General features: G+C 39.1%; 1 protein-coding gene across 3 annotated transcripts in view; it reads left to right on the top strand.

Annotated features, from left to right (window-relative positions):
* The first annotated feature begins 998 nt into the window (after positions 1-998).
* Positions 999-27,105, top strand: part of TTC17 (tetratricopeptide repeat domain 17) — an 84,764-nt gene continuing 58,657 nt past the window's right edge. For all 3 annotated transcript variants that reach the window (XM_070427829.1, XM_070427831.1, XM_070427830.1), the window contains exons 1-5: positions 999-1,158; positions 20,955-21,044; positions 24,388-24,557; positions 25,162-25,273; positions 25,479-25,610. In XM_070427829.1, the coding sequence (XP_070283930.1) occupies positions 1,000-1,158; positions 20,955-21,044; positions 24,388-24,557; positions 25,162-25,273; positions 25,479-25,610 (663 nt within the window). In that variant the 5' untranslated portion in view covers position 999. The remainder of the gene's footprint in view (positions 1,159-20,954; positions 21,045-24,387; positions 24,558-25,161; positions 25,274-25,478; positions 25,611-27,105) is intronic.

A 27,105-nucleotide genomic window follows, 5' to 3' on the forward strand; every position in this document is an offset into this window, starting at 1 on the left:
CCAACCATAAAATTATTTCCGTTGCTACTTCATAACTGTAATGTTGCTACTGTTATGAATCGTCATGTAAATATCTGATATGCAGGATGGTCTTAGGCGACCCCTGTGAAAGGGTCGTTTGACCGCCAAAGGGGTCGCGACCCACAGGTTGAGAACCGCTGCCCACTGTCCAGGTTAGGGAGCTTCCACCATGTGAGGCTGTTAGAATAAAAGGTAACACATCGCCCTAACCGGTTTGGCTCAGTGGATAGAGCGTCAGCCTGTGGACTGAAAGGTCCCAGGTTCGATTCGGGTCAAGGGCATGTACCTGGGTTGTGGGCACATCCCCAGTAGGAGGTGTGCAGGAGGCAGCTGATGGATGTTTCTCTCTCATCGATGTTTCTAGCTCTCTATCCTTCTCCCTTTCTCTCTGTAAAAAAATCAATAAAATATATTTAAAAAAAAAAAAAAAAAGGTTAACACATCGCGCCCGCCCAACCCGCCTGCCCGACCTATGAACCTAGATTCCTCCTCAGGGCACCAGCCTCGGGGGGAATGGGGTGGTGTAGGCGGCAGCCCATCAATAATTCTCTCTCATCACTGACCTTTCTCTCTCTCCCTTCCTCTCTGAAATAAATAAAAATAAATAAACCAGAAAAAGTTAAAATAAAAACATAACACATCTCTTCCCTTAGAATAGATGCTTTGAAGGCATACTTTTCAACTCTCAACTATTTTACTCAACCAGAAATAAAGATAAGATAAAAAAAACAAGGTTTTATTTAAAAACTAGAGGCCGGACAATAACAAAACAAAAAAAGCGGTCTCCGACCTGAAACCAGGCTGGGCCGGCCACCGGAGGCCGCCCTTCCCCGCCGCCCAAACCGAGCTGGAGAACGCCCGAGGCGGGCCGTCAGCACCCCGTCGGCTCCTCCTCCTCCAACGCCGACCTCCCCAAGATGGCGGGCGGAGGGGGCCCGCTTCCGCTTCCGGTGCGAGCGGCCCGGCCGGGGGGGCAAGATGGCGGCGGCAGTCAGGGTCCGCGGCCGGTGCGAGCTGCCACCGCGCTCCGGCCCGGGCTGGCTCCTCGGCCTTTCCGCCTTGCTGAGTACGGCGGCTCGAGGCGCCTTCGCCACCACGCACTGGGTCGTCACGGAGGACGGGAAGATCCAGCAGCAGGTAGCGGCCGCGGCGCCCCGTCCGCCCGCGCCGGCCCTCGCCCTGGGGGGGAGCCCCGGCCCGACCCCTGGCCGTCCGGCTCCGCGCGGCCCCGCCCCCGACCCCCCTTCCCCCGGTGCCCGCGCCCCGGCCCGGAGGACCCCGGCGCCGCCCCTTCCCCACGGCTGCCCCGGCCCTCGCCTTGGCCGCCTGCAGGTTCTCGGGCTCCCACGCCTGGGGCCGCGCGCCGCGTGGGGTGCACCGCGGGGACCCCGGGGGCATTTTCTCGGCCTTTAGAAACCATGGGTTCGTTTCCCTCTGTCTGCCTCCGGGTCCCCTCGGGCCCACGCGCCACCAGCGCTCCCGGAGGAGGCAGAAAGCCGGTGGCAGCGCCGGGCTCCGGGGCGGTGACAGCTTCGGCACCGGGGGCAGGGGGCAGTGCTTGCAGCTTCCCCCACCGCCCCGTCTCCTTCCCACCCGCTGGCGCTCCGGTCCCGTTACCCAGGCCGGCAGGGGCTCCCGAGGGACCAGACACCCTCTCCTTCCAAAGGGAAGTGTGAAGATGCCTCCGGTGGCGTCGCCGGCATCTTCCCGGCGGGCACTGCCCCCCGTTTCCCGGCGCGCTCGGCATTGTGTCTGTGCCTGGTGGCTGCTGTAGCCCCGCAAGGAGGATATGCCATTTCCTGGAGTCTTGTGCCCGAACTAATTCCTGCTTTTCTTACATAACTTTATGGTTGCCGGCCTTTGGAGGATGCTGATGCCCAAAGAGTCCGTGTGTGTGTGTGTGTGTGTGTGTGTTGCGCGCGCGTGCTACAGAATCTTGGTGAACTTGAATGAATTTCAACACTTTTGCAAGCAATTCTGCAAAGTTCAGCGAACAGTTAGAAAGTGAAGTGTGAGCCCCGTGCAGTTTAGCCCACTGATGTCAAATGCACTAACCGTGGTGTGAGACGACTGGACCTTGGAGCGGTGTGTGACGCACGGCGGTAGGAACGCAGTGCGAGGTTTACTGTTGTGTGGAGTGTGGTTCACGTTGATGCACATTTCATCCCAAGCCTAATGAATGAGTTGAAACATTTAGAAATCAGCGTTGGTATTGGTGCGTGGTTTGCAGCGTATCTGAGAAAAGATTGACTTCCTATTGGGTGGCATTTCCTCTTTACCTACCTTACACCAGGAAAGAATTTCCTTTGCATGGCCATGCCAGCTGAGGCTTAAGACATAGGTACTTCAGAAACCCTAGAAAACACTGCACATTCATCTCTAAGGAAAGATTGGAAATCTTTACGTGAGTCCTGGTTACTTGCCCCCTTCTCTCGTTTCCTGGTGATGGTTTCCCTGAGGCCCTCATGAAGGGAGACAGGGAATTAACTCGCTGGTGCTGCGATTTGGGGATCCCTTCTCCTATTGGCTCTTCTTCAGTATTGTCTTTGGCCACAGCTATTTATACTCCATGACATTGATTTCTCCTTCCCATTTTTGTGTCCTGCCACTCAGCTGAGAAAGTAGCCCATCTGAAAAAGCAAAGCTGGTAGAAATGTATTACTTTTATGCTAAACATGGCAATAGGAAAGTAGAATCAGATTTGGTTTTTATTTTCTAAACAAATTCCTTCGTTTTGCACATCGATGTGTATGTTTTAGTGGGGAAAGGTATGGGTTGCATCAGAAAGGGAGAAGTCTAAAGAATTTTCTGGATCTCGGCCAAGTCACCACTGCAGTAAGTTATTAGGCTTAAAGTTAGGAAAGCCAGGTTCTTTACTACATGCCTTTTTAAATGATCCTTTTCAGTGAATTTTCCAATATTTTGCTACACAACATATACTTAGATTCCAGAAATCATAAAAATTTATACTAGAAGAAATAAACTTGCCAACTATGTTGTAACAATAGGAGGCTAGGGAAGGAAAGTTGGATTTAATCAGGGGAAGAGGCTGCAGGTATAAAGAGGTGGATATCATAGTCAGCTTCTGAGTACCAATCTGATAGCCGTGTGTGCATTACCCATGCTGCCCTTTCAGCAATAATTTGAATGCAGGCAAAATCCAGACTTCTGTTATAATTGTGGTTATCACATTTGGATATACTTGTTAAAGAATCGCAAGATCCCCTCAGAATGTAGATTTGAGTATACTGCAGATCTATCCATACATTCAGAAACATAATTAAAAGCTTACTATATATATTGTGTCCTACATGACATGCCACATTCCTTGTTTCTTGTTTTTGGTTATACTATCTGAGTATGCTTTCAATTTTAAAGTTGCCTAATATCAGGGAAAAGGCCAAGGGCAAATTGAAAGAACAGATCTTAGAAAACTAGAGTGACTAATACCTTTTGAAACTCTTCATCTGATATTTAAACCTATTTAAATTAGATATAATAGGTCATTGTTTTCATAGTGAATGTGGAGAAGTACTTATGAATTAAAAATGAGAGTTGCCCAAGTATAGTTTTAAAGAGACATTTTCCATCATTATAAAGTTTAAAATACAGTAAGTAGTCCTTCCCAGGAGAAGAGACTGAACATTCATTTGTTTTTTCTATTTCTAGCCTTAGCAGATGATAAAGATAGGCACCCACAAGCTCAGACTGCAGACTCGTGAACATGCATATAGATTGGAAGCCCTGGATCTGTAAGGGGGTTGAAATGGGGACTCAGTCAGAGCCAGGAAGCAGACATTCCTCCGCAGCCTCCTCATAGTCAAAGCTGGGGCTGCTTCTGGCAGTAGCAAGTGTCTATGAGTTGGCATGGCAGCTCAGGAAATTGTTCTTTCCACAGCCCCTGCTCCAGTGAGGAAGCATTTCTGTAGTTTTGAGGCTCCATGTTTACTGAGCCACCACTGAACTCCCAGGAGCATTGTCCAGGAAATCCAGGAGCTGGGATGTGAAGAGAATGCTCCAGTCACTAAGTTCATTCCCCCTGGAGTCAGGGGATATCTAAAAAAGGCTCCTTCCTTCCTTATCTTCTCCAGTTCTGTGTTTTTCTCCCAGCTTTAGCTTTGGAATACTCCTGAACCATTAGTGTCCCTGTACCTGAAGACCAGGCCCTCTGATGTTATTTGAGCAGGGTCCTTAACTTGGAGTCCATGGATTTGAGCAGTGGACTGTTATAATCTAGTCACTAGGAGGGTCTATCCTTGTGTAATCAGGCCAATGGATTTTTGGTTGACTTCATTGTGAAGAAGAGGCTTCAAGATAAACATTTTTTTGTGTTTCATTTTTATGTTCTTTTTACTTAATTACTAGTGCAGCAACATCTGTTTTCTATTTTTATCAAAAGTGTCTAGCACCCAGCCAGCATGACTCAGTGGTTGAGTGTCCACCTATGAACCAGGAGTTCACAGTTCAGTTCTCATTCAGGGCACATGCCCGGGTTGTGGGCTCAATCCCCAGTGTGGGGCATGCAGAAGGCAGCTGATCAATGATTCTCATCATTGATGTTTCTGTCTCTCCCTTTCTCTCTGAAATCAATAAAAATATATATTTTTAAAAGTGTCTAGCAACTCACTTGCATTGGAGATTAAATAAATTTGTAGATTAGCTTGAGAGCCTAGCTACTATATATTACATCATTTATGGGGGTATGGGAATTGTTTTCTGTTCTAATAGATGGATTCTTGAAATGTTACAAGTTTGTTTGTTGCAGCCTATTGAGTCAAGAAGTTGTACTATTAGCTAGCACTGGATTCATTGCTCTAAAATTTTAACTAAATAGAGTATCATATTTTTCAGCTCTCTTATAACATTATAATATTTATATTCTTGGCTACTGTTTCCCTCTCCTGTAATCTTAGAATGATAGAATTTTAGATTTGGAAAAGTTATTTAAGAATATATCATATAACTCTTAGACGAGAAAGTCACCCCAAGTCACGTAACTAATGAATGGTATTTAGTTGTAACAACCAGTAAAAATGTATTTATCTGCAGTAGCATACAAGTGAGCACTTTGTAGTCAGTAAATTTGAAGTGCCCATCCCTTTCTGGTAACACCTACAAATGAAGGAATAAAAACAAAAGCAAAAATAGGAATAATGAAGTAAATATCTTCCCTTTTCCAGTTTGCTTTACCTCTGCATTATGTTTTGTGGTGACTTCAAATTGGGGGTAGGTGGACAGGGAGGGTCCCAAATAGGTGTGAATTAATTTGGGGGTCACTTAATCATTTTCCCTCCTATTTATCAAGTAGATGTGTTAGGAGTGCAGATCCTTTTAACTACTCAGAACAAACAAGGTTTCTGACAAAATGATGCCCTGAAGCCTAGCAGCCTTGGCAAAGATTCGTTTGATAAGCAACTATTTCAGTAGCTATGGCTAAAGAAGAGCTATCAGATTTAGTTGGACAGACTAAATCTTTATCTATTGATTTCTAATAGCTTATAAGTGAAGGAGGGGCTTAATTTTGGTCAGATGTTAAGTAATTTGGTTAATCTGGGAGAGAGCATCGATATAGTACCATTAAGCTGACAGCTTTATCTCACAGCTTTTCAAAACTGCACCCATCTTTTTGCCACGGAGTACTGTTTCCTTGTTTATACACTTCAGGGTTTTACTTTTACCTGAGAGGTCATGGTGGTTATTCACTAACTTGCTAGGCACCTGATAAACCTTTGCAGTTTGTCCTAGACTTCGGCATCAAAGTGATTCTTATTGAACCCACTATTTTTAGATATTTCCCACTATTATTTTTCTCCTTATAAATTACCCAAGTATTAATTTTATCTATACTGCAGAGTAGTAATAGGAACTTGGAAATCGACAGAGATGAACTGTAACTTTAAATATTTTCCCCAATTATTTATTGAACAAGTATTTATTGGCTGCTTACTTTTTTTTGCCAACTTTTTTTCCATTGGCTACTGTGACACAACATTCTCATTTTTCTTTAGCAGTGAGCAAAGTACAGCTCTTTTTTTTAACTTTTTTGTTTGTTTTGCTTTTACTCCACTTATCTTTTAGATCAGTGGTTCTCAAATTTTACTTTGCACAAAAATAATCTGGTTCTTGACTGAAATGCAGATTCCTGGGCCACTCAGGGGGTCTAAATCAGGAGGTTGGTGGTGGAGCCAAGGATTCTACATTTTTATCAAACTCCTCAGGAGATTATAATGCAGATGGTTCACAGATCATTCTGGGAAATTCAGTTTTTTACATTGTTCTTCCTCCAACTTCTGTCCTAAGCCTTCTCTTTTTACTCTTTACATATACCTGGTCAATCTCATCCCTTCTCAGGACTTAAGTTACCGAATATATGCTGCGAATCTCCATATTTCTTTCTACAATTCACGTTTTTTTCTCCAGAGTTATAGATTCAAGACCTTTATATTAGCTTTTAATTCCATGTGAATGTCCTCTAGGTACTTAAAACTTCATATGATCAAATCTCAACTTATTTTACCCCGACACCTGTATCATGCTCTATTTTCCCAAATTTAATGAAAGACACTACCATTCACCATCCACACATTTGTCTGTCAGAAATCTAATTGTCTCTTAATTTCTCCCTCCCTTAATCCTTACCAACATCTTTCAGTTTTACTTTCTAATTATATCTTCTTCCCATAGCCACTATCATTACTGTAATTCAGTAATGAAAATTTGAATTAGAAAAGTAAAGCAGGGCATTGTAAAAACAAATATCTAACATCTTGGGAGTATTTAAAGGAATAAAATGGCCCTAGCCAATTTGGCTCAGTGGATAGTGTCGGCCCGCAGACTGAAGGGTCCTGGATTCAGTTCCGGTCAAGGGCAGTACCTTGGTTGCAGGTTCCCTGGCCCTGGTTGGGATTCGTGCAGGAGGCAACCAATCAAAGTTTCTCTCTGTCTCTCCCTCTCCCTCTCCCTTCCACTCTCTCTAAAAAATCAATGGAAAAATATCCTCGGGTGAGGATTAACTACACAGTAATAAATAAATAAAGCTTTAAAAAAAATAAAGTAATAAAATGAAGTCCTTCCACCTCCACCCATTCTATTAGACTATTAGCCTACCTGCTCCATGAAGGGAGTGGCTATATCACCTTCTCTGCAACTCTATCATCTCTCATGCTGCTTAATCCCATGAGCTAGTTTCTGTTGAGAGGATGATTTAAGGAAAGGAGAGAAGAGGTTCCTGCCTTTTAGGAATTTACCATTGTCTGAATGAAGCCTTACCATACTCATTAGTGTGCTAGTCACCTGGAGACAAGCATAAAGGAAGCCTCAGATGTCCAAGAATCAGCAATCAGCCTTCAGAAAAGGTGCTGTACACAGGTGAGAAGAGCCACGATTTCAGAGATTACTCTTCCTGTCTACTGTGATCAGGTTGTGTGTGCAAGGGAAGTCATCCACTCCATTACCGATATGTCCAAAAAGTCACCTTTATTGCTCAGACATCATAAAGTATGGAGAAGCAATAAGAGACAATAAAATAGTGACAAACAAGAAAAGGAGGAAAAAAGAATTGGAATGGGCAGAGGCAGATAGTTGAGAAATGGCAGCTGCACTGTTGAGGAGGGTCAGGATCAGCCGCGGGGCTCAGCAGTTGCAGCTCAGAAGCAGTGGTGGAAGTGAACAGAAGGCACTTTGACGGGGAGGAATAAGAGGGCTTGCCATCCCATCAGGTCAAAAATGAGAACAGCTTTGCATTCCAAAATGTAGGGAGCAGGGTGTGAATAGGACCGGTACCTCGGCTGTACTCCACGATGGCAAAAGCAGTAGAGTGGCTCTTTTTTAGCCAGACACCTCCAAAGAGTCACTGTGCACAGCTCTTCCCTGTCTTTGCCTAGGTCTCTTCATCCTCGCATTTCCTGTCAAGATGCACGGAGCCTTGCATGTCGCCAAATTCAGTGCTCAGTTCTGAGTCAGCTTAGCTCAACCTCTTAGCAAGCCAGCATTTGTCTTCAGACCTTATTGCACTATTTTCTTACATGGCTTTTAGGACCTACACTCCTGATTTTCCTTCTAAATCCCTGGCCATGACTTTAGATTCTCTTCTGCAGAATTCCTCTTTTCTTCATGAGCCTTAAATGTGGGTGCGCCCCTTCTCTTCCCTCTATACCTGTGCTCACCAGATGATCCTATGCAGTTTCATGGCATAAAATACCATGATTATTCCGAGGACTCCCAAATCATACCTGCAGTCTCTCCCTGAACTCCAGACTCACATATCCAACTGCCTACCGAACATCTACACTTAGCTCCACTGGCACTGTATTGTAATATATATTTCATTGCTTGTTTTCTATAAGAACATAACGCAGGGCCTGAAACAGTGACTGACATGTGGTATAAATTCAGGAAATGCTGATTAAGTAAAAGGAAGAGAATGTGCATGTCTGTGTACAAGCAATTACTTACACCTGTAATAGCTCTTGCATGTCATCTCCGCCTACTGAAGAGCCACCATCATGTTAGTAATCTGGAGGAGGGAAAGTATGTTTACTTTAATGGGGATAAACAATTCCTTCGTTCTCTCTGTTATGAATAAAAGGTGTAGGCAACTTAAGACTTCTCTAAAAACCTGGTATCGGAACCAGTGTTGTAAAACCGTGTCTCAGATAATCTCCTTTCCTGTTGAGTATTTGGATGTACTACTTCCTTAACACACCTTTTATGATATGCTCAAATAACTCATATTTTAGGTTGTGGCATTATTAAATTAATTGCATATGTAAATTTAGGTAAGTTACTTAATATTAAGGAACTTCTTTAATAGAAACATGTACAAAAGAAAGATTTATTAAAAACTTAGCCCTGGCTGGTATGATCAGTGGATAGAGCAACGGCCCACACACTGAAGGGTTACAGGTTCAGATATCCAGTCAAGAACAGGTACCTCGGTTGTGAGTTCACTCCCCACCCACAGGTGGGGCACATGTGGGAGGCCACCAGTGGATATGTCTCTCACATCAGTGTTTTTCTCTCTCTCCTGCTCCCTCCCCCCTTCCACTCTCTCTTAAAAGCAATGGAAAAAATATCCTCAGGTGAGGATTAACAACAAACAAAATTTATAAGGTCATGACAATTTTATATAAGCCTAAGTATATATTTGCTTTCAAGACATACTACTGGGCATTCACACTGGACAGATCATACTGTGCCTCCCACATTTGTTTAGTCAAGTAGTAACTACTTCGTGAATCTAACTTTAGAAAAGAACTCACTCATGCATTTTTTACTAACCTCTTACTTCAGTCCTCACTTTCCCTCTGAGGCACTTAGTTATTTTTTAATTAAAATCAGGTGACTGCCAAGAGGGAGCCTAATGGTCAGTCTTTTCCACTTGAGTGGGGAGTTGAGATGGGTAATTAATCTTTAGTAAAACTCAAGGGGAGTAGAGTACCTGCCAAACATGGCCAAATGGAGTCAGGAACGTTTTTATTTGAGCACGTATTTGCTGAGTGCTTTTTGTGTGCCCATTAACACTTGGCTGGCTTAGCTCACACATTCTACACCCGTTTGAGTGATTTCTTTGTTAAGTACTTGGAAGACAGCGGTGAGGGAGATACTGCCCCTGCCTTCATAGAGTTTGTATTTGGTACAGTCATACATGGAAGTGAGTGTAATTTAGGATTTCAACAGGAAACTTTTGTTGTAATAAAACAATTTAATGCCTGTATTTCACTGAACACTTTACCAAGTATTTTCCTATTATCTCATTTTTATTCTCATACAGACCCAGAAAACGTGGGTATTGATCTTTTATAAGTAAAGACATTTAGGCTGAGTGTGGTTAAATTCCTTGCCAAAGGCCATGCAGGTAAGAAGTCGCAAAGTGTGAACTTAAGCCCAGATTTGATTCTAAACTCTGTTTTCTTTGCTGCAGTGCTAAACATTGATACTAACAATAACAAAAATTGTGTAGTTTTATTTGTAACACAAATACCAAAATTAAATAATTTTTTCAATTTTATAATTGAACTTAAAATTATAAAATACATGCTCATTGTTCAAGTTTTTTTCCAAGCTACTTAGCATGTTATAAAATGAAAAGTGAAAGTTTTGTAACTACTCACAAACCTTCCTGGAAGCAATCACAGAATTAGTTGTGCATTCTTCCAAAAAGTTCCTTTTCATTTGCAAACACACACACACGTACATGTAGATTTGTTTTAAACACACAGCTGGAAACATTATGTCTCACCATTATCTTTCATTCGCTTAATAAGACTTAAACATCTGTCTGTGTCAGAAATAAAAAGCTAACCCCTTCTACCTTAAGGCTGTATAGTATTCAGCTGTATAGATATTCTGTGACTTATTTAACCAGTTCCTTAATGAGGGACATTTAGATTGTTTCCAGGTTTTCCCAGTGTGAACATGGTCATACATATATCTTTGTGTGCTTCTAGTGAGTATGTCTGTCTGTAAGATAAATTCTTTGAAATGGAATTTCCTGGTTGTAAGAATGCATTTTATTTCATTTTCTTAAGTATTGCCCACTTGTCCTCCTAAGGGACTGCATCGGGAGTGTTTGAAAATACCCAACAGTGTTTGGACCATATAAAACCTTTGTTCATAATCCAATTCTAGTGAAAAACCATTATTCCATCCATTACGCTTCACTAAAGTGTTGCAGCCATAAGTAGAAGTCTGGACAAAAGGAACCTTCAGTTTGGTTTTATCTTCATAGAAAAATTAAACCTTTGTCATTAATGCTTATTTCACTCTTGTTGGGATTGCAGTCAAGCTGGAGGTTCCCCCCGACTCTCTGCCCACAGTTGATGCAACTAATGCTTTGATGAGTAATCAAGTTAAACTTTATTCAATTGTGTCTTTTTTAGAGCAACATTTTCTAGCTTGAACAGCAGGTAATTTCCTGGCTGTTGAGTTTACTATTACCTGAGTAATGATAAAGTTACTAAGATCCCATTTCTGGCACTGATTTTAGTGTCACTTTTCCAATATGTGGTTAACACATCTGTCTCAGCTTGGGGTGCTGTAACAAAATACTGTCACCTGGGTGGCTTAAGCAACAGAAGGTTATTTTCTCACAGTTTTGAAGATCACCAGGGTCAGATTCTGGGGAGGCTCTCTTTCTGGCTTGCAGATAGCTGCATTCTTGCTCTCACAGGGCAGAGAGAAAGAAAGTAAGCTCTCTGGTGTCTCCTCTTAAAAGGTCACTAATCCCATCCTGCAGGGCCCAACCTCATGACCTCATCTAAACTGAATTACCTCCCTGGGCCCATTCTCCAGTTATCACTTGGGGGTTAGGGCTTCAATGTATGTATTTTAGGAAGATACAACTCAGTACCCATCTAACTAAAAACTTTTAAACTGCCATGGTTTTTATTAATCTCCATTATGTCTAGTATTATTTCTGGTACTTAGTGGGTGCTTATATTAGTTTCCTAATGCTGCTGTTAAAAATCACTAATTGAGTGACTTAAAACAACACAAATTTATTATTTTACAGTTCTCTGTGTGAGAAGTCCAACTTGTATTTCACTATACCCAAGGGGACAGAAGCAGTATATATCTTACGGGAGGTTCTAGGGGAGAAACCATTTCCTTGCCTTTTCTAGTTGCCACCCACATTCCTTGCCTCTTGCCTCCCTCCCCCACTTTTTTTTTTTCAGATCATGAAATAGAGGAAGTATCTAATGGTGTACTTTGATATTTTAAACAGAGGAAATGTTTAATGGTGTATTCTGATATTATTTTAAACATCGCCGAAACCGGTTTGGCTCAGTGGATAGAGCGTCGGCCTGCGGACTGAAAGGTCCCAGGTTCGATTCCGGTCAAGGGCATGTACCTGGGTTGCGGGCACATCCCCAGTAGGAGATGTGCAGGAGGCAGCTGATCGATGTTTCTCTTTCATCGATGTTTCTAACTCTCTATCTCTCTCCCTTCCTCTCTGTAAAAAATCAATAAAATATATTAAAAAAAAAAAAAAAAACATCACCAAACCTAAACAAACAAAAATAACAAATAATAACAGGAACAAAGATGGTGCAATGATTTTGCCAACATCAATCATTACTTTTTTAATAAAAGTGTACAGAAATTAGTTAAATTGTAAAAGCCAGTGGCATTGACACAAAGAAGAATTACATTTACTTGTGGGATACTTCTGGGAAAATGGGAATTCTATTCAGGAGATTGATTATTTGAGAAATGTTAGCAAGTTCCCAATGAAGGGAGAGAGAGGGGTTTCATAGGAAATTAGGATTTCAAGTGCTCAAGCAATTGATATTGTTTATCTTTATTTCAAAGGCAAAGTCAGCCTCTTTTTTTGTTGTTTGTTTGTTAATGCTCACCTGAAGATATTTTTCCATTGATTTTTAGAGAGAGTGGAAGGGTGAGGTAGAGAGCAGAGAGAGAGGAACATTGATGTGAGAGAGACACATCGATTGGTTGCTTCCCTCACATGCCCCAACCGGGGCTTGGGAATTGAGCCTGCAACTGAGGTACATGTCCTTGACCAGAATTGAACCCAGAACCCTTTAGTCTGCGAGCCGATGCTCTATCCACTGAGCCAAACCAGCTAGGGCAGCCTCTTTATACTGAACCAAGAATAAGCAGTGTCTAAATATTTGCCCTGGCAGAATTTGCTCCAAGGTGCTTATTATGTTTTTTCCTTTTTTCTTACTGTTGTGGCTGAAGTTTATTTATAGTTCAATATACTTGATAAGCAAAAATGATACTAAGATAATTTTTTCTTTTGTATGTATACTATGTGTGTGGACCTGGATCTTTTCTACCTTTTAGTCTACTTGTGGATGTTCATGCAATTTTTTTTTAGTTAAACTTTTTAGTGAAAGTTTATAACACAGTTTTAAAAATTACTGGGCTCAAGGGGCCAGCTAGTAAACTACATCATCAATGTTGTGGGTTTCTTTGCCCAATTCATCGAGGAATTAGGTTAAGAAAACATGAAAAGAGATAGCAGGCATATCCTGGGCCCAAGGATAGTTTTGATTTCTCAATTCTCCTTATTCTCTTTTTACCAGAGGTGTTGGGGAAGCATCTGAGATGACCACTGGTAGCAAATCTAGTACAGCCTTCTTTCAGAGCGTATTGGGCCACTTCCCTGAATATACCACCAGCTATGCCCATTTTACTGAGGGGGAAATGGGTATGCCAGTATCCCGGGGATACTGAAAGACAGTGAACTCAAAATGGTGTTTGTGGGAGCTGCGCCTGTGTTCTCATTGCCCCAGAGTACCATCAGTTCACTTGCTTCTGAAGCTGTCACCAAATCTGTTAACAAAATTCACCTGAGTGAATGTGAAGATCTAGTTGGTTTTATTATGTGATTCATAAATCAGACAGCATCCCATTTAGTAACTAGAAGGGCACTCTCTCTTGGCCCCTTTGTATTACATCTTCAAAGCCAGCAACATTGCACCTCTGACCATTTCCCCTTAATCACATCTCTCCCTTTGACTTCCCTGTTCCACTTTGTTGTTGTTATAGAGCTGACTACTTTTATTTGTTTTTAAATATTTTTTCATTTTTAAAATTATAGTTGACAGAACTATTCTACTTTTAAGGACTCTGTGATTACATTGGGCTCCAGGTTATACTCTCTGTCTTAATTAAGGTAATCTGAATATCCACCTTAACTCTATCAGTTACCTTAATTTCCTTTTGCCATGTAACCTAACATATTCAGAGCTTCGGGGAATTGGGACATGGACATTTATTAGACCATTATTCTATGTTTCATAAATATTTGCTGCTGGAATGAGAATCACTTCTGAGTTACATATAAAACAATTCTGTTTAGCTACATTGTTTCTGTAGATATTTACAAGAATATCATAACTATTGGAATGATAAATATCCATGACTCTTCTGTCTTGATTCAGTGTTTCATTCTCTTTCCTTGAAAATTGTAAATTGTCTACTTTATTCATTGTTTTTTTGTATAGTTCTTGCTTACATAAATCAGAAAATGTAGGCTAAAGGTACTTTTATTAGAAGTTGTTCATGTTTAAATTGAAAAATTAACTTGACTATCAGTTAGGAAAATGGTGTTTATTTGACATGAATATTCTAACAAAATTGGCTGCAACACTACATATCCAAATCCAGATTATAGCTATACTAGAGGCACAGTGCATGAATTTGTGTACGGGTGGGGTCCCTCAGCCTGGCCGGCGATCAGGGCCATCTTGCCCAGTCTCAATCAGGGCCAATCGGAGATGGCCGGGGGGATGGACCGCAGGAGGCTGGCCAGCCACGGGAGGTGGCTGTGGGAGTGCACTGACCACCAGGGGGCAGCTCCTGTGTTGAGCATCTGCCCCTTGGTGGTCAGTGCACGTCATAGCAACCGGTCGACCGGTTGTTCTGTTGACCCGTCATAACGGACACTTAGGCTTTTATATATATAGATAATATACTTCAAATACCTAGATTATTTCATGTGACTTTAAGCACATACAACTGTGTCTTCCAGGAACTATGCAAAAAAAAAAGTAACATCTAATTGAGGGTAAGACTTTTAAAACTAGGGATATAAGGCCATAAAAATTCATGAGATGGTCAGGATTCAATATTTTTGTTTATTTAAAGTTTATATTTAGTTTTGATAACTTGATAGCTTATAAAATTGAGACTGACTTTTAATTTCTCATTAAAATACTGGACAAGTACTCTAGAAGCAAAAATGTCATCTTTAAAAAAATATTTCCGAAACCCACACAGTTCATAATAATAGTGTTTTATTGATCTTATACAAGTAAATGTTTCTAGTGAAAGACCTGTTCATATTAATATTAAAGTTTTGACAATTATAGGCAGGAGCCTGTGTACTTCCCTCTCAAGAGCTGAGGGTGACTGTTATTTTGTGAACTTGCACTTCTCTAGACCTGAAAGAAGGTGCATGCAAAGTGGGAAGACTCTTCTGCCTCCCTCATCCCTTCCCCCTAAAACTCACCTTGCCACTATATTAGTACTAGAGGCCCAGTGCACAAAATTCGTTCACAGGTAGGGTCCCTAGAAACTGCCAGCCAGGACCTCCCTTCCCACAGTTGGCTGGCTGGCCCCGCCCCCTGGTCGAACTTCCAGTCGAACTCCTGGTTGAGGGGACAATTTGCATATTAGGCTTTTATTATATTAGTATGATGGGAGTCACAAAGGTGAGGGCTCCTTGGATGATTAGTTGAAAATGGCAATGACCTAGATTTAAGATCAGGATAAAAATCTGAGGGGAGGGAGATAAGGAACAAGAAAATACAATAGATGTTGCTTTTTGAAGTGTTTTGCTTGGCCCCCACATCTGTGAGAGAAACTTTTTCTCTATAAATATACAAGGAAAAGCTACAAAAGTGTTCCTCAGACCTGAGCTTACACTTGTCATTAACCAATGAACTTATATGCATACTAGAGGCCCAATGCACGAAATTTGTGCAAGAGTAGGCCTTACTTCCCCCGGCTGCCAGCACCGGCTTCCCTCTGGCATCCGGGACCCGGACTTCCCTTGCAGCCCTGGCTTTGTCCAGAAGGTCGTCCAGAAGGACATCCAGCCTAATTAGCATATTATGCTTTTATTATTATAGATGTGCATAGCTCATGGACGGACAGTTGTGCAGGGAAAGCCTGGAAGGAGTCAGTGGGGTGGGGAGGGGATATCTGTATACTTTCAGCAATAAAAATAAGTTTTTAATAAATACATGTTGCATAGTGCTCTAAAGATTCCTTTTAACTAGATGACCCATAGATAGCACTTTAAAAAAAAAAAAGGAACTACTTTATATATTTAAGTAATATGTGTTCCCTGTAGAAAAAGTCAGAAAACACAAGAAAAGAATGATTGTTACCCTCCAAAGTCCTTTTGCTGGAAGCTTCAGAATGCCAAAACTAAAAACATCAGAGTTTGGAGTAAGGAAAGGTTTATTGACCAAGAAGGCACCAACCAAGAATATGGGGGCCCTGGTAGTTCCTCAAATCCATTTTAAGAAAGTACAAGATTCAGGCTTCTTTTATGTCAAGGGAAGGGAAAATGGGAGGGGCTATTTTTGTAAAAATTCAAGCCCCACACAGAATTCCTCTAATGATTAGCTTGTCTAAAGCAGGAGCCAGAAGGCCATGAGAACAACGCAGGCTTGAACAAGTGGAGTCAGAGAGATAGCATTTCACTGGGTTCATAATCATCCAGAGTCCACCAACTAGAAACTACCATTCTCAAAATATGATATATGAAATGTCAGCTGGATTTAAAGGATATTACCATTCCTTTTGACTATTTGTATAAAATAAGAGGACATAGGTTCTGAATATTGACTCATAGTGGGCCTGGTTGAGTTGATGGTGTGGTATTTGTAATCTTCTAAGAAGGAGGGGTGTTTGAAAGGAGAGAAATTCGAGCTGATTGGCATTTGCCAAGGATAATTATCATGTCTTACAATTTAAGAACTTGAAGATACCTCAATAAAAATATATGTCAGGCTATAAATCATTTACTGCTAACCCTTATCTGGCGAAGGTCCATGCCATTTGCTGCCGTGTAAAAAGAGAAACACAGCTGTCAGTGGACTCCCTTCCTTCTGCAGATCACTTTATACCTCCTCTAGCTGCTGTATCTTGTTGAAATAAAAGCTTCAAGGAAATGAAAAGTATTTCCTTATGTTTGAATGTTGGCCAAACCCATGCTATTCAAATATATAAAGCCCTGGTTATCTAGTATCTTTTAATCTAAAACTAAGATTATACTTTAAATCGTGGGTAGGGAAACTTTTTTCTGCCAAAGGCCATTTGGGTATTTATAACATCATTCTCCGGCCATACAAAATTATCAGCGAAAAATTAGCCTACTGTATTTTGGTCAAACAATTAACGCACCCCGGATGCGTTTGGAAGGGCCAGACATTTCCCACTCCTGCATTTAGTTCTCTAATGTAAACCTTCATTTATCTCATTCTTTTATTCCTCTTACAATTCTCCAAATACCAGGTAATCAGACTGGTTAGGTATTTTGGAACAGGAATGTCATATTCCCACTTTCACTCTCACTCCTCCAATATTTTTTTCTAAAAAATCCTCACTGAAAAATACTTTATATAAAGTCACATACTAAATAGCCACCTCTTGAGAAATAGATAAAGTTGCAAAGTAAGCAGACTTTCTATAGCTTTCTTATGTATAGCTCTTTTGTACTCTTAGCCACTGGCTGTAGCTTTTACATTTTCTCCTATAAAAATTTTGGTATGCTATAACATATCACAAATATATCATATTGTAAAGAAGATTGATGGGCTTTGAATTTTAAATTGGTCCAAATTCAATTTATTATAGTAGCTTTCATATATGCCTGTTGGGAATTTGTTCAACTACTATTGAAAAGAGAAGCAAAATTTTCCACCTCTTATTGAGATAAACAACATTTTGCTTGTAGGCCTTTGGTGGGTGTGATTATTTGATATAGATTTACAGCTCAGGTGGCCATGTATAGGCATTGCTATTATATTTTTAGTGCCTTTTAAATTCAGAAAAGTTTTTTTTTTTCCAGTATAAGGCAAAATTTTTATTAAGGGGGCCAAAGAATTTGCCTCAGAAGGCAAAAATTCAGATAAGTTTTCATGTAAATTCCAATATAGTGGGAAGGCCAGGTAGCAGTGAAAGGATTTCATCTTAAAAGCAAGACCAGGAGAGGTGATAATTATGTAACTAGATAATAGTAATTATGTAGTTCAGATCATTGCAGTGAAAGTATGAGTGGAAGTTACTTGGGACTAGCATTTCTTTTTCTTCTGGCCTCTCCAAGATGGTAGAATGAGCAAAGGCAGGTAAGTTTTATTGTAGTCACTCAACATTGTCCAGTTGTTTTGTGTATATAATTAAAGCCAACCTTATTTTATGTTGTTCTTATCCCCTCTTTTTAAAATAATTTTTAATGGGCTCTCATATTTACCAAGGTTTAAGCTAGGCTATCTTCTGCAGGTAAAAAGTTAGCTATAAAATCAATTAGTTGAGCAGATGTCAATTTCTTAGAGGTTATAAAAAGATAGTTTCTTCTCAGAATGGAACTTCCTGAAGGGCTGGTGTATAATTTGGCAACCCAACAATACGAGATAGCGTGAACTTCATTTTATCCCTTAGGTACCAAGGACAGTCAATGTCTTAGATTTTTCTGAAATTCAAAAGTTGTATATAAATGTATGTGAATTATTCTTCCTTATTTTAAAAGTGTTATGTGTCCATTCCCAACAATTTAAAAATAAATATGTGTATGTAAAGTAAAAGCATGAATACACCTCTCCTTTCTATCCCATTTCCCAAAAGACACCACTATAAGCCAATTTAGTTTGTGCATACACAGACTTGTATACATCTCTGTCTATAAAAGTGTACACATAATTTCTTTAAAAAATCATAGTATACTTATTCTTTATTGTTTTTAGTTAACTATACATTGTGAACATTTTTGCAGGACAGTAGGTCTAGCTTTCTCTATCCCATTCCCTTGGATAATGGATTTCCCTATTTCCTTACTGATGGATTAGGTTTTTGTTTTGTTTTTTCCAGCTAAGGTCTTATAGTGAGCATCCTTGTATATATATCTGCCTACTTGTTTAAGAATGACTATAGGATAGTTTCCTAGAGTTTATATTTCCAGGCCAAAGGGTATGTACTTATAACATTTTGATTATGTTGTCAAATAACCCTTCAAATAATAAATTTATAAACCTGCTATCAACATATGAGAGTTCGTTTTTCTACATCTTCAATAATATAGTCACTTGTTTATGATCTAGAGAACATAAGTTATAAATACTAAATCTCAAGGTTATTTATATTTTTCATTTTTGGCTTCTATAAATCATTTTCAAAACTTGGTCCTACTCATACAACTTAACAAAAGGGAAATTAACAATCCAATAATAAAAAAAAAATGGGCAAAGGACCTAAATAGACACTTTTCGAAAGAGGACATACAGAAGGCCAAGAGACATATGAAATGTGCTCAAAGTCACTAATCATCCTAGAGATGCAAATCAAACGACAATGAGTTACCATCTCACACCTGTCAGAATGGCTATCATCAACAGATCAACAAACGACAAGTGCTGGTGAGGATGTGGAGAAAAAGGAACCTCCTCTTACACTGCTGGTGGGAATGCAGACTGGTGCAGCCACTGTGGAAAACAGTATGGTGTTTCCTGAAGAAATTAAAAATGGAACTCCCATTTGACTCAGTTATCCCACTTCTAGGAATATATCCAAAGAAGTCAGAAACACCAATCAGAAAGGATATATGCACCCCTATGTTCATAGCAGCACAATTTATCGTAGCTAAGATTTGGAAACAGCTGAAGTGCCCATCAGCAGATGAGTGGATTAGAAAACTGTGGTACATCTACACAATGGAATACTATGCTGTAGTAAAAAAAAAAAAAAAAGGAACTCTTACCATTTGCCACAGCATGGGTGGACCTGGAGAGCATCATGCTAAGTGAAATAAGCCAGTTAGAGAAAGAGAAATATCACATGATCTCACTCATTTGTGGAATATAATGAACAATGTAAACTGATGAACAAAAATAGAGCCAGAGCCAGAGAAGCATCGATCAGGCTATCAAACCTCAGAGGGAAGGTAGGGGAAGGTGGGGGTAAGGGCGAAAGATCAACCAAAGGACTTGTATGCATGCACATAAGCCTAACAAACGGACACAGACACCACGGGGGTGAGGGCATAATTGGGGGGGGTGGGAGGGGCAATGGGGGATATGGACACATGTAATACCTTAATAAAGAAAGAAAAAAAAAATAGAGCCAGAGGGAGAAAAATAATATTTCAGAATATAATAGAAGTAATCCTGTTATTTGCATATTTTTAATATTTCCTATATCTTTTGTGATATCATACTATATTAGCATAGTTTTGGTAATATACTTAAAATCCTTTTATCTTGAAATATTAATGTTTATTACATGTAATATTATATTTAAGATCATTTTTCTTGAATAATTGGTGTTTACTGCATGTAACATTATATTTAAAATCATTTTTCGTGAGAAAAAAAGAATAAAGAAAACATTTAAAAAAAGAGGAAAAAAATCTGGTCCTTTTAGTACTTTCCTTTTATTGCTTCCAAATCTGTTCAGATATGGAATGTGATAATCAAGACAAGACAATCCCTTTTTGTTATTACAGGTGTGAAATATCTTTTAAGGAATTTATCATTCATTGCCAAATACTTCTCATGTTGAATATTTCTCATATAACCAGTCAAGTCAGAATATTCACGTCAAAAGCTTGCTCTTTCAAGTAGAAGTTCAAGGACAGCTTTTGAACCTGTCATTCTCCTTGCTGAAATTTATATATGATCACTTTTTTTTTATTGCTTAAAGTATTACAAAGAGTATTACATATGTCTCCTTCCTATATGATCACTTTTTAAATACCCCTTGAGTTTTATTGAGTACCTAATAACACTGGTTATAATGGAGATTGAACTGTGGTGGGCTGTTTCTGTTTCCCAAGACCCGCACGGGAAAACGACAGGTTCTTGAGCGGAGGAGCTGGGGATTAAAAAATTAAAGAAAGACCAAGATGCAGAAATAGATTTTAAGCTGGGGCCAGGTGGGCGCCATCCTCTCTGATGGAGAGGCGGCAAAGCGGCTGAGCCACACAGCAGGTTTATTTTAAAGGCCTAGATTTACATATCTAGTTCCGCTCCTGCCTGATTAACATGTCCAGCCTTATTGGGGAAGCATGTTCCCAGGGCATGGCTGCCTATGCTCTGAGTTCAGCTGACAATAATAAGAAAATGCCTAGGTGCCTCCCAGGCGGCCCTCTACATTGAACAATAATTTAGAGCATATTAAAGGAAACTTTATTATCTTAACAATGTCTAAGCTTTATTTATTTATTGCTTGCTTTTTTGCAGGTGGATTCACCAATGAACTTGAAGCATCCCCATGACTTAGTCATATTAATGAGACAAGAAACAACAGTTAACTACCTCAAAGAATTGGAGGTGAGGCAAGTGGGCATGCAATATGCAGCTGAAACTTGTTGCATTTCACAGGAGTTATTGTATTGTGAACGTAGAAACATTCAAACCTGTAAAGAATTTTTGCGAGTTTTTTTGAGCCAAACTGTCAACAAGTGCTGGGAAGCAGAATCTCAAAGGATTGAGATAGTGCCCCAGAGAATGGCGTTTTTTTAACCTATTTTTATACATTTTAATCAAAGGAGGAGACGTAGGTGGATTATGGAAAATCCATTGTTGATAGATTAGAGAGGCAGGAGAAAGCAAAAAGGTGGGGAACCTCTGGGATTGGATAAAGAGTAAAATGATAGACACATAATTATTTTTACTTAGGTGGGTACAGGATAGTTAACAGTCAACAATTAACATGATAATAACAATGAAGGAATTTGTGGTATCTGTCCTGGCACCCAGAACATTTGGCTGTGCCCTGAGGGGTCCGGAAAAAAGGGAAGTTACAAGTTACCCTGACATTTCAATATGTTATCGTAGATGCAAAAACACAATAAGCTTAGTTAAGGTCAAGATTGACCTTGTCAGGGAAGATACCAGAGTTGACTACCCATCATAATTGCTTTTAGTTAAAGTTTAATTTCAGACCATCCTTGTGGTTACTTTAGATTTTAGAGTTTGCAAGACTGCCATGTAGGCCTTCTCTGACCTTGCCAATAGGTATATTTATCATGCTTGGAAGCTTGATCTGTCTTTAAAAAACAGTGTTCAAAAGATGCAATGGTACAGAAAATACTTTTTATTTTCAGATGCATAGGCACATTGTATATGTTTAATGCTATCCCATTTTTTAGGGGTCATCCTATATAATAAAAGAGTAATATGCAAATTGACCCTAATTGCAGAATGACTGGGAACAACCGGCTGCTATGATGTGCACTGACCACCAGAGGGCAGATGCTCAACACAGGAGCTGCCCCCTGGTGGTTAGTGCTCTCCCACAGGGGGAGCTCCACTCAGCCACAAGCCAGGCTGACCACTGCGAGTGCAGTGGTGGCAGTAGACTCTCCTGCCTTCTCGACAGCGCTAAGGATGTCCGACTGTGGCTTAGGCCCAATCCTCAGGGGAGCAGGCCTAAGCTGGCAGGTGGACATCCCCCAAGGGGTCCCAGATTGCGAGAGGGCGCAGGCCAGACTGAGGGATCCCCCTGAGAGTACAAATTTTCGTGCACCTGGCCTCTAGTTATGACATAATATAAAGAGAAAGAGCCTTAAATTAGAGTATATACAGGGGAGAATGCCATTCACCACATCAGTGAAAATACAAATGAGAAATGTTGAGTCCACTAATTATTGGTTAAGGTAGTGTATTGAGTTTATACTTAATACACTCCTTTTGCTTCATATACACAGCAATGGCTGATAAAATATAAAGTGGAAATCAAAATAAAATGGTGCCAGGCCTAAAAGCAACATAAACATCTCCATGGACCAGAAATGGAACAGACACACTAAGTTGGGAAAGTGCCTGAAGCTACAAACCTGCTGGTTTCCAAGGCCAGGAGCACCCTATGGTGTGTGGTAGATCATCTCTGAGGAGTTAAGAGAACTGGCAATATTCCATGTAAGATGAAGAGAATCAGGCTTACTGCTTGAGGACTGGGATGGAGCATCTGTTCATGAAAAGAGTCTGGGGAAGACAAGACAAAACCTGATGATCAAAAAAGGAACTGAACCATCCAATGGCTAAATAATTGCATCTTCAATTTCCTGAAACCCATTTTAGGGCAGAATATTACTTTGAGGTAGAAACTCCAAAGCAAAATTATAAGATTTGTTTCTGGACTTGAGAACTGGATAGAACCAAAACTGTTAGAGAGAAGAGATGGTCATGGAGTGGTTGGAGAGAGATAGATGATGAGGGGTGAAGAATGACTCGAGGTTTTTTGATCCAGGAGATTGAAAGGATGGATTGATGATAGCTGAGGTAGGGAAGACTACAGGATGTGTAGGATTGGGGAGTTTATGGAAATCAATGATAGTCTGGCTTTGGTATGTTAAGTTTGAGGTACCTATTAGACATCTAAATGGAGACATCGGCTAGGGAGTTGGTTCTTCAAGTGTGGACTCTGAAGTAAAGGTGTGACAGGAGATGTAACTTTGTTTATCATTGACATGCAGACTTAAAGGCCATGAGACTAGATAATACAATTTATACGCAAAGTAGTGACAACTAGGTAGACTTCTTCTATATCAGAAGAAAATGGAGGAATGAATAATTTCAGACTGTTAAGAGAAAATCAGTCAAACTAGAATTTTATATTTTTTAAAAACTATCATTCAAGAATGAGAACAAAGCAAAGATTTTTCTGACATACAAAGACAGAGTTTACTCACTTAAATAAAATTAAAGGTATACTTTTTTTTTTTTAAATATATTTTATTGATTTTCCACAGAGAGGAAGGGAGAGAGATAGAGAGTTAGAAACATCGATCAGCTGCCTCCTGCACATCTCCTACTGGGGATGTGCCCGCAACCCAGGTACATGCCCTTGACTGGAATCGAACCTGGGGCCTTTCAGTCCGCAGGCCGATGCTCTATCCACTGAGCCAAACCGGTTTCGGCTTAAAGGTATACTTTTGCAAGAAGAAAAGTAAATCCAGTAAAAGCTACATCTGAATGGTCAGTAAAAACATTGATGAAAAAGTTGCTAAACTTATTTAAATATTTTTTGTGTTTGTTTTTTAAAAGATAAAACTAAATAAAATTAACAATATGTTGTCGGTTTGGGGCATGGTTAGTGATTAGTTAAAGCATGTTAGACTTTTTTTTCATGTTCAGGAGAAGGTAAAAGAAACTGAATACATTAAAATCCTGTTGGGAAATTTATGGTCAAACATTAAAAAACTTAAGACTATTGACATCTTTCAAGTTGTCTTGCCAAAGTAGGAATCTAATCAAACCACCATGTAATTTATTTTTCAATATAATTGGTTTCCTGTCAATTTAGTATTTTATTTTTTGTTTTAAAAGATTATTCTGACCTGGCCAGTGTGGCTCAGTAGTTGAGCATCCACATATTGAAAATATATTTAGTCTCATTAATGATTGATTAGTTAAGATAGTCTACATTTTTTGTAGTATATTAGTCAATTTTGTATTGGCAAAAAATAGCCCCCAAATCTCAGTGTTATTCTCACCTGTCTAGAGAAGCCTATTGATGTCAACTTAATTAATTGAGGGCATGTTCAAAATCCTTGTCTTCCTTTGTAAAGGATTCTCAAGCTTCTTCAGTACATTAAATTCTCCTTTCTCCTACGTGGAATCTAGACGGAAATATTAGAAAAATCCATTGTGTTAACTTTCTTCTCAACAGAAGCAATTAGTTGCTCAAAAAATTCACATAGAAGAGAATGAGGACAGAGACACAGGACTGGAACAAAGACATAATAAAGAAGATCCAGACTGCATCAAAGCCAAGGTGCCCTTAGGGGACCTGGATCTGTATGATGGCACATATATAACTTTGGAGAGCAAAGACATCAGGTAAAGACATTCTCTTCCCTCCCCCCCAAAGTATGTTTTCTTGAACAGATCTTTCTCAAATCAATAAATTCTTTCTCAATGAGAATGAGCTTCAACCACAGATAAGTTTATTGAAATTTGAAAATTCAAAGTACATACTATTGAAGATATTTAATACCGCAGCAGTAAATTGAACAATGTATAGCAAAAGAAATACAAATGACTAATAAGCATGTAGAAGACATATTTCTCAGTAATGATAAAGTACGTACAAATTAAAACATTTAGATAGTTTTCATCTATCAAACTGGTAAAAATATGGAGAGGCTATCAACAGAAATGTAAATTGATTTGATATTTCCAGAAAGAATTTAGCAGTGTTATATTAGTTTTTAAAAAGTCCCTGATCTTAACATTCTCTTACCAGCCTATTTTCTCTCTCACTCTTGATTTATCTCCTGTAACTTGAACTCCCAAAATGTTTGACTCTAACAACACTGAAAAAGTTATGAATGTTGAGTGATACTGGTTGTAAAGTTCAGATGTTTTGAGAATATAGTTCAATTAGGGAAAAATTGGACATTTCTTCACCTTTCATTTATTGCTTCTTGCTTCTTGATTTTAGCCCTGAAGATTATATAGATACAGAATCTCCTGTCCCTCCAGACCCTGAGCAACCTGATTGCACTAAAATTCTAGAACTTCCATATAGTATACATGCTTTCCAGCACTTGCGAGTAAGTAGAGAGCTGTGGGACTTTTTTAAGTACATTTTTACAAATTTAGTCTCTTGTTTATAAATACTCTTTTTCTTTTCCTTTCACATAGCTTTATAATTTTACAAACATCTTGTATTTTTTAAAATTCCTTCAAAGTAAATGTTATTAGATACCGAATTGTAGTCTTTTATAATCTCCTTTTTCAATTTTTGTTCTTTTTCAGGGTGTACAAGAGAGAGTTAATCTTTCTGCACCACTATTACCTAAAGAAGATCCAATCTTCACATATTTATCTAAACGATTAGGAAGGAATATAGATGACATAGGTCACCTCATTCATGAAGGCCTACAGAAGGTAAGTCATCACTGACTTAAAGAGCCAGGAAACTCTCTGTGAACAGGAAATATTTTACTCTCAGGAAACACCTGCCAAGCTTGTTTCTATCTAGAGAGTGGTTTTAAATTGAGGTTCCATTAATAGAAACTGTAAAGTTTAAAGCTAAAGAAAAATATTGGTAATCCAGTGCCATTACCCAGGAAGGAATGCTAAAAAGATGTATTTAAGCTAATTCATAAAAGAAAATTATATATAATATAAGCAACAGAACTTATAGGTTTGAGTATGTATTTTGAATGTGGAAGAAAATTTAACGTTAGAGTCTTTGCTATATCTCCACATAATACATAGATGATCATTATTCTCTGAACATGAAAAGGAATCACCACCAACAATAAAATCTTTTAATTTTTTCTTTTAAGGGAACATCTGCTTTAAAAAATGAAGCAGGGAATTGTGCAACGGGACTCAAGAATTTAAATGTAACAATCAGGATAACTTGTGGGAATTAGAAAATGGTTTTTGCTCTTCTCTATGCCCAAAGAGTACATTAAAATGTAGGCTCGTTCCTCAGCATTATTATAGTGGTATTAAGTGAAATGTATAATTGCAACATTTATATACATATAATTTATTCACATACATTGTATATTTATATGATTATTCAGATACATTAGATATTATATATATGATTATTTTTGTTGCTAAGTTACCATCTTCATCTTGTTTTTCTGAAGATAATGTAAAACATTGCATTCCCAGAACTTGATGAGTAATAAGGGAAACTGGCCTAGGATTTAAAATATCCTTCAGTAGTTCAAGAGAGAGATGAAGATGGTTTAGACTAGAATGGTTAGTTTTGGAAATGAAGGAACTATTTCAGGAAATGTTTAAAAGTTTAGAATCTGATGAATTAGAACGGGGAATGAGAGAAAAAGAGAAATCAAGGATAATTTCTCAATTTTTGGCTTGAACAACTTGAAGGAGGAGCAGGGTGGGGGTGAGAGAAGAGAAGATAGAGTTCTGTTTTGACCGTGTTGATTTTGAAATACCTGTATGAGTCTGGCATTTCAAAAGAGACTAAAAAGGGTGTCCGGAAGAATATGATCCTAAGAGACAAGAGAAAAAAAGTGTTCCAAAGAAGGAGGGAGTAATTAACAGTGATATTTTAACATTTATAAATTTGGGGAGAAATTTTATAAGAAATCTTACAGAAAGATTTTTCTTAATGATTTTTCTCTCCTAATATGTGTAAAATATTCTGCTTATCCTGATGTTTTGAGAAATTCATGTAGAATTTTAATTAATCTTTTTTTTCCAGTTTACAATATAAAGTCTGAAAATTAGATAAAAATCAAAGTATCTGATTATTTGAAGGAAATTTTTCTCAAAAGGTTATCTATCGAAAAAGTGGCTCAATCCCAAGATATAAGTCAATTTTGAAAGAACAATTTAACTGACTGCACATAGTGCTCAAGTCTTTAGTTACATCACTTGAAAATCATACATTTCT

This window comes from Myotis yumanensis, unplaced genomic scaffold, assembly GCF_028538775.1.
Source record: "Myotis yumanensis isolate MYYU_CA2020_CCGP unplaced genomic scaffold, mMyoYum1.0.hap1 SCAF_10, whole genome shotgun sequence".
Lineage (NCBI taxonomy): Eukaryota > Metazoa > Chordata > Mammalia > Chiroptera > Vespertilionidae > Myotis > Myotis yumanensis.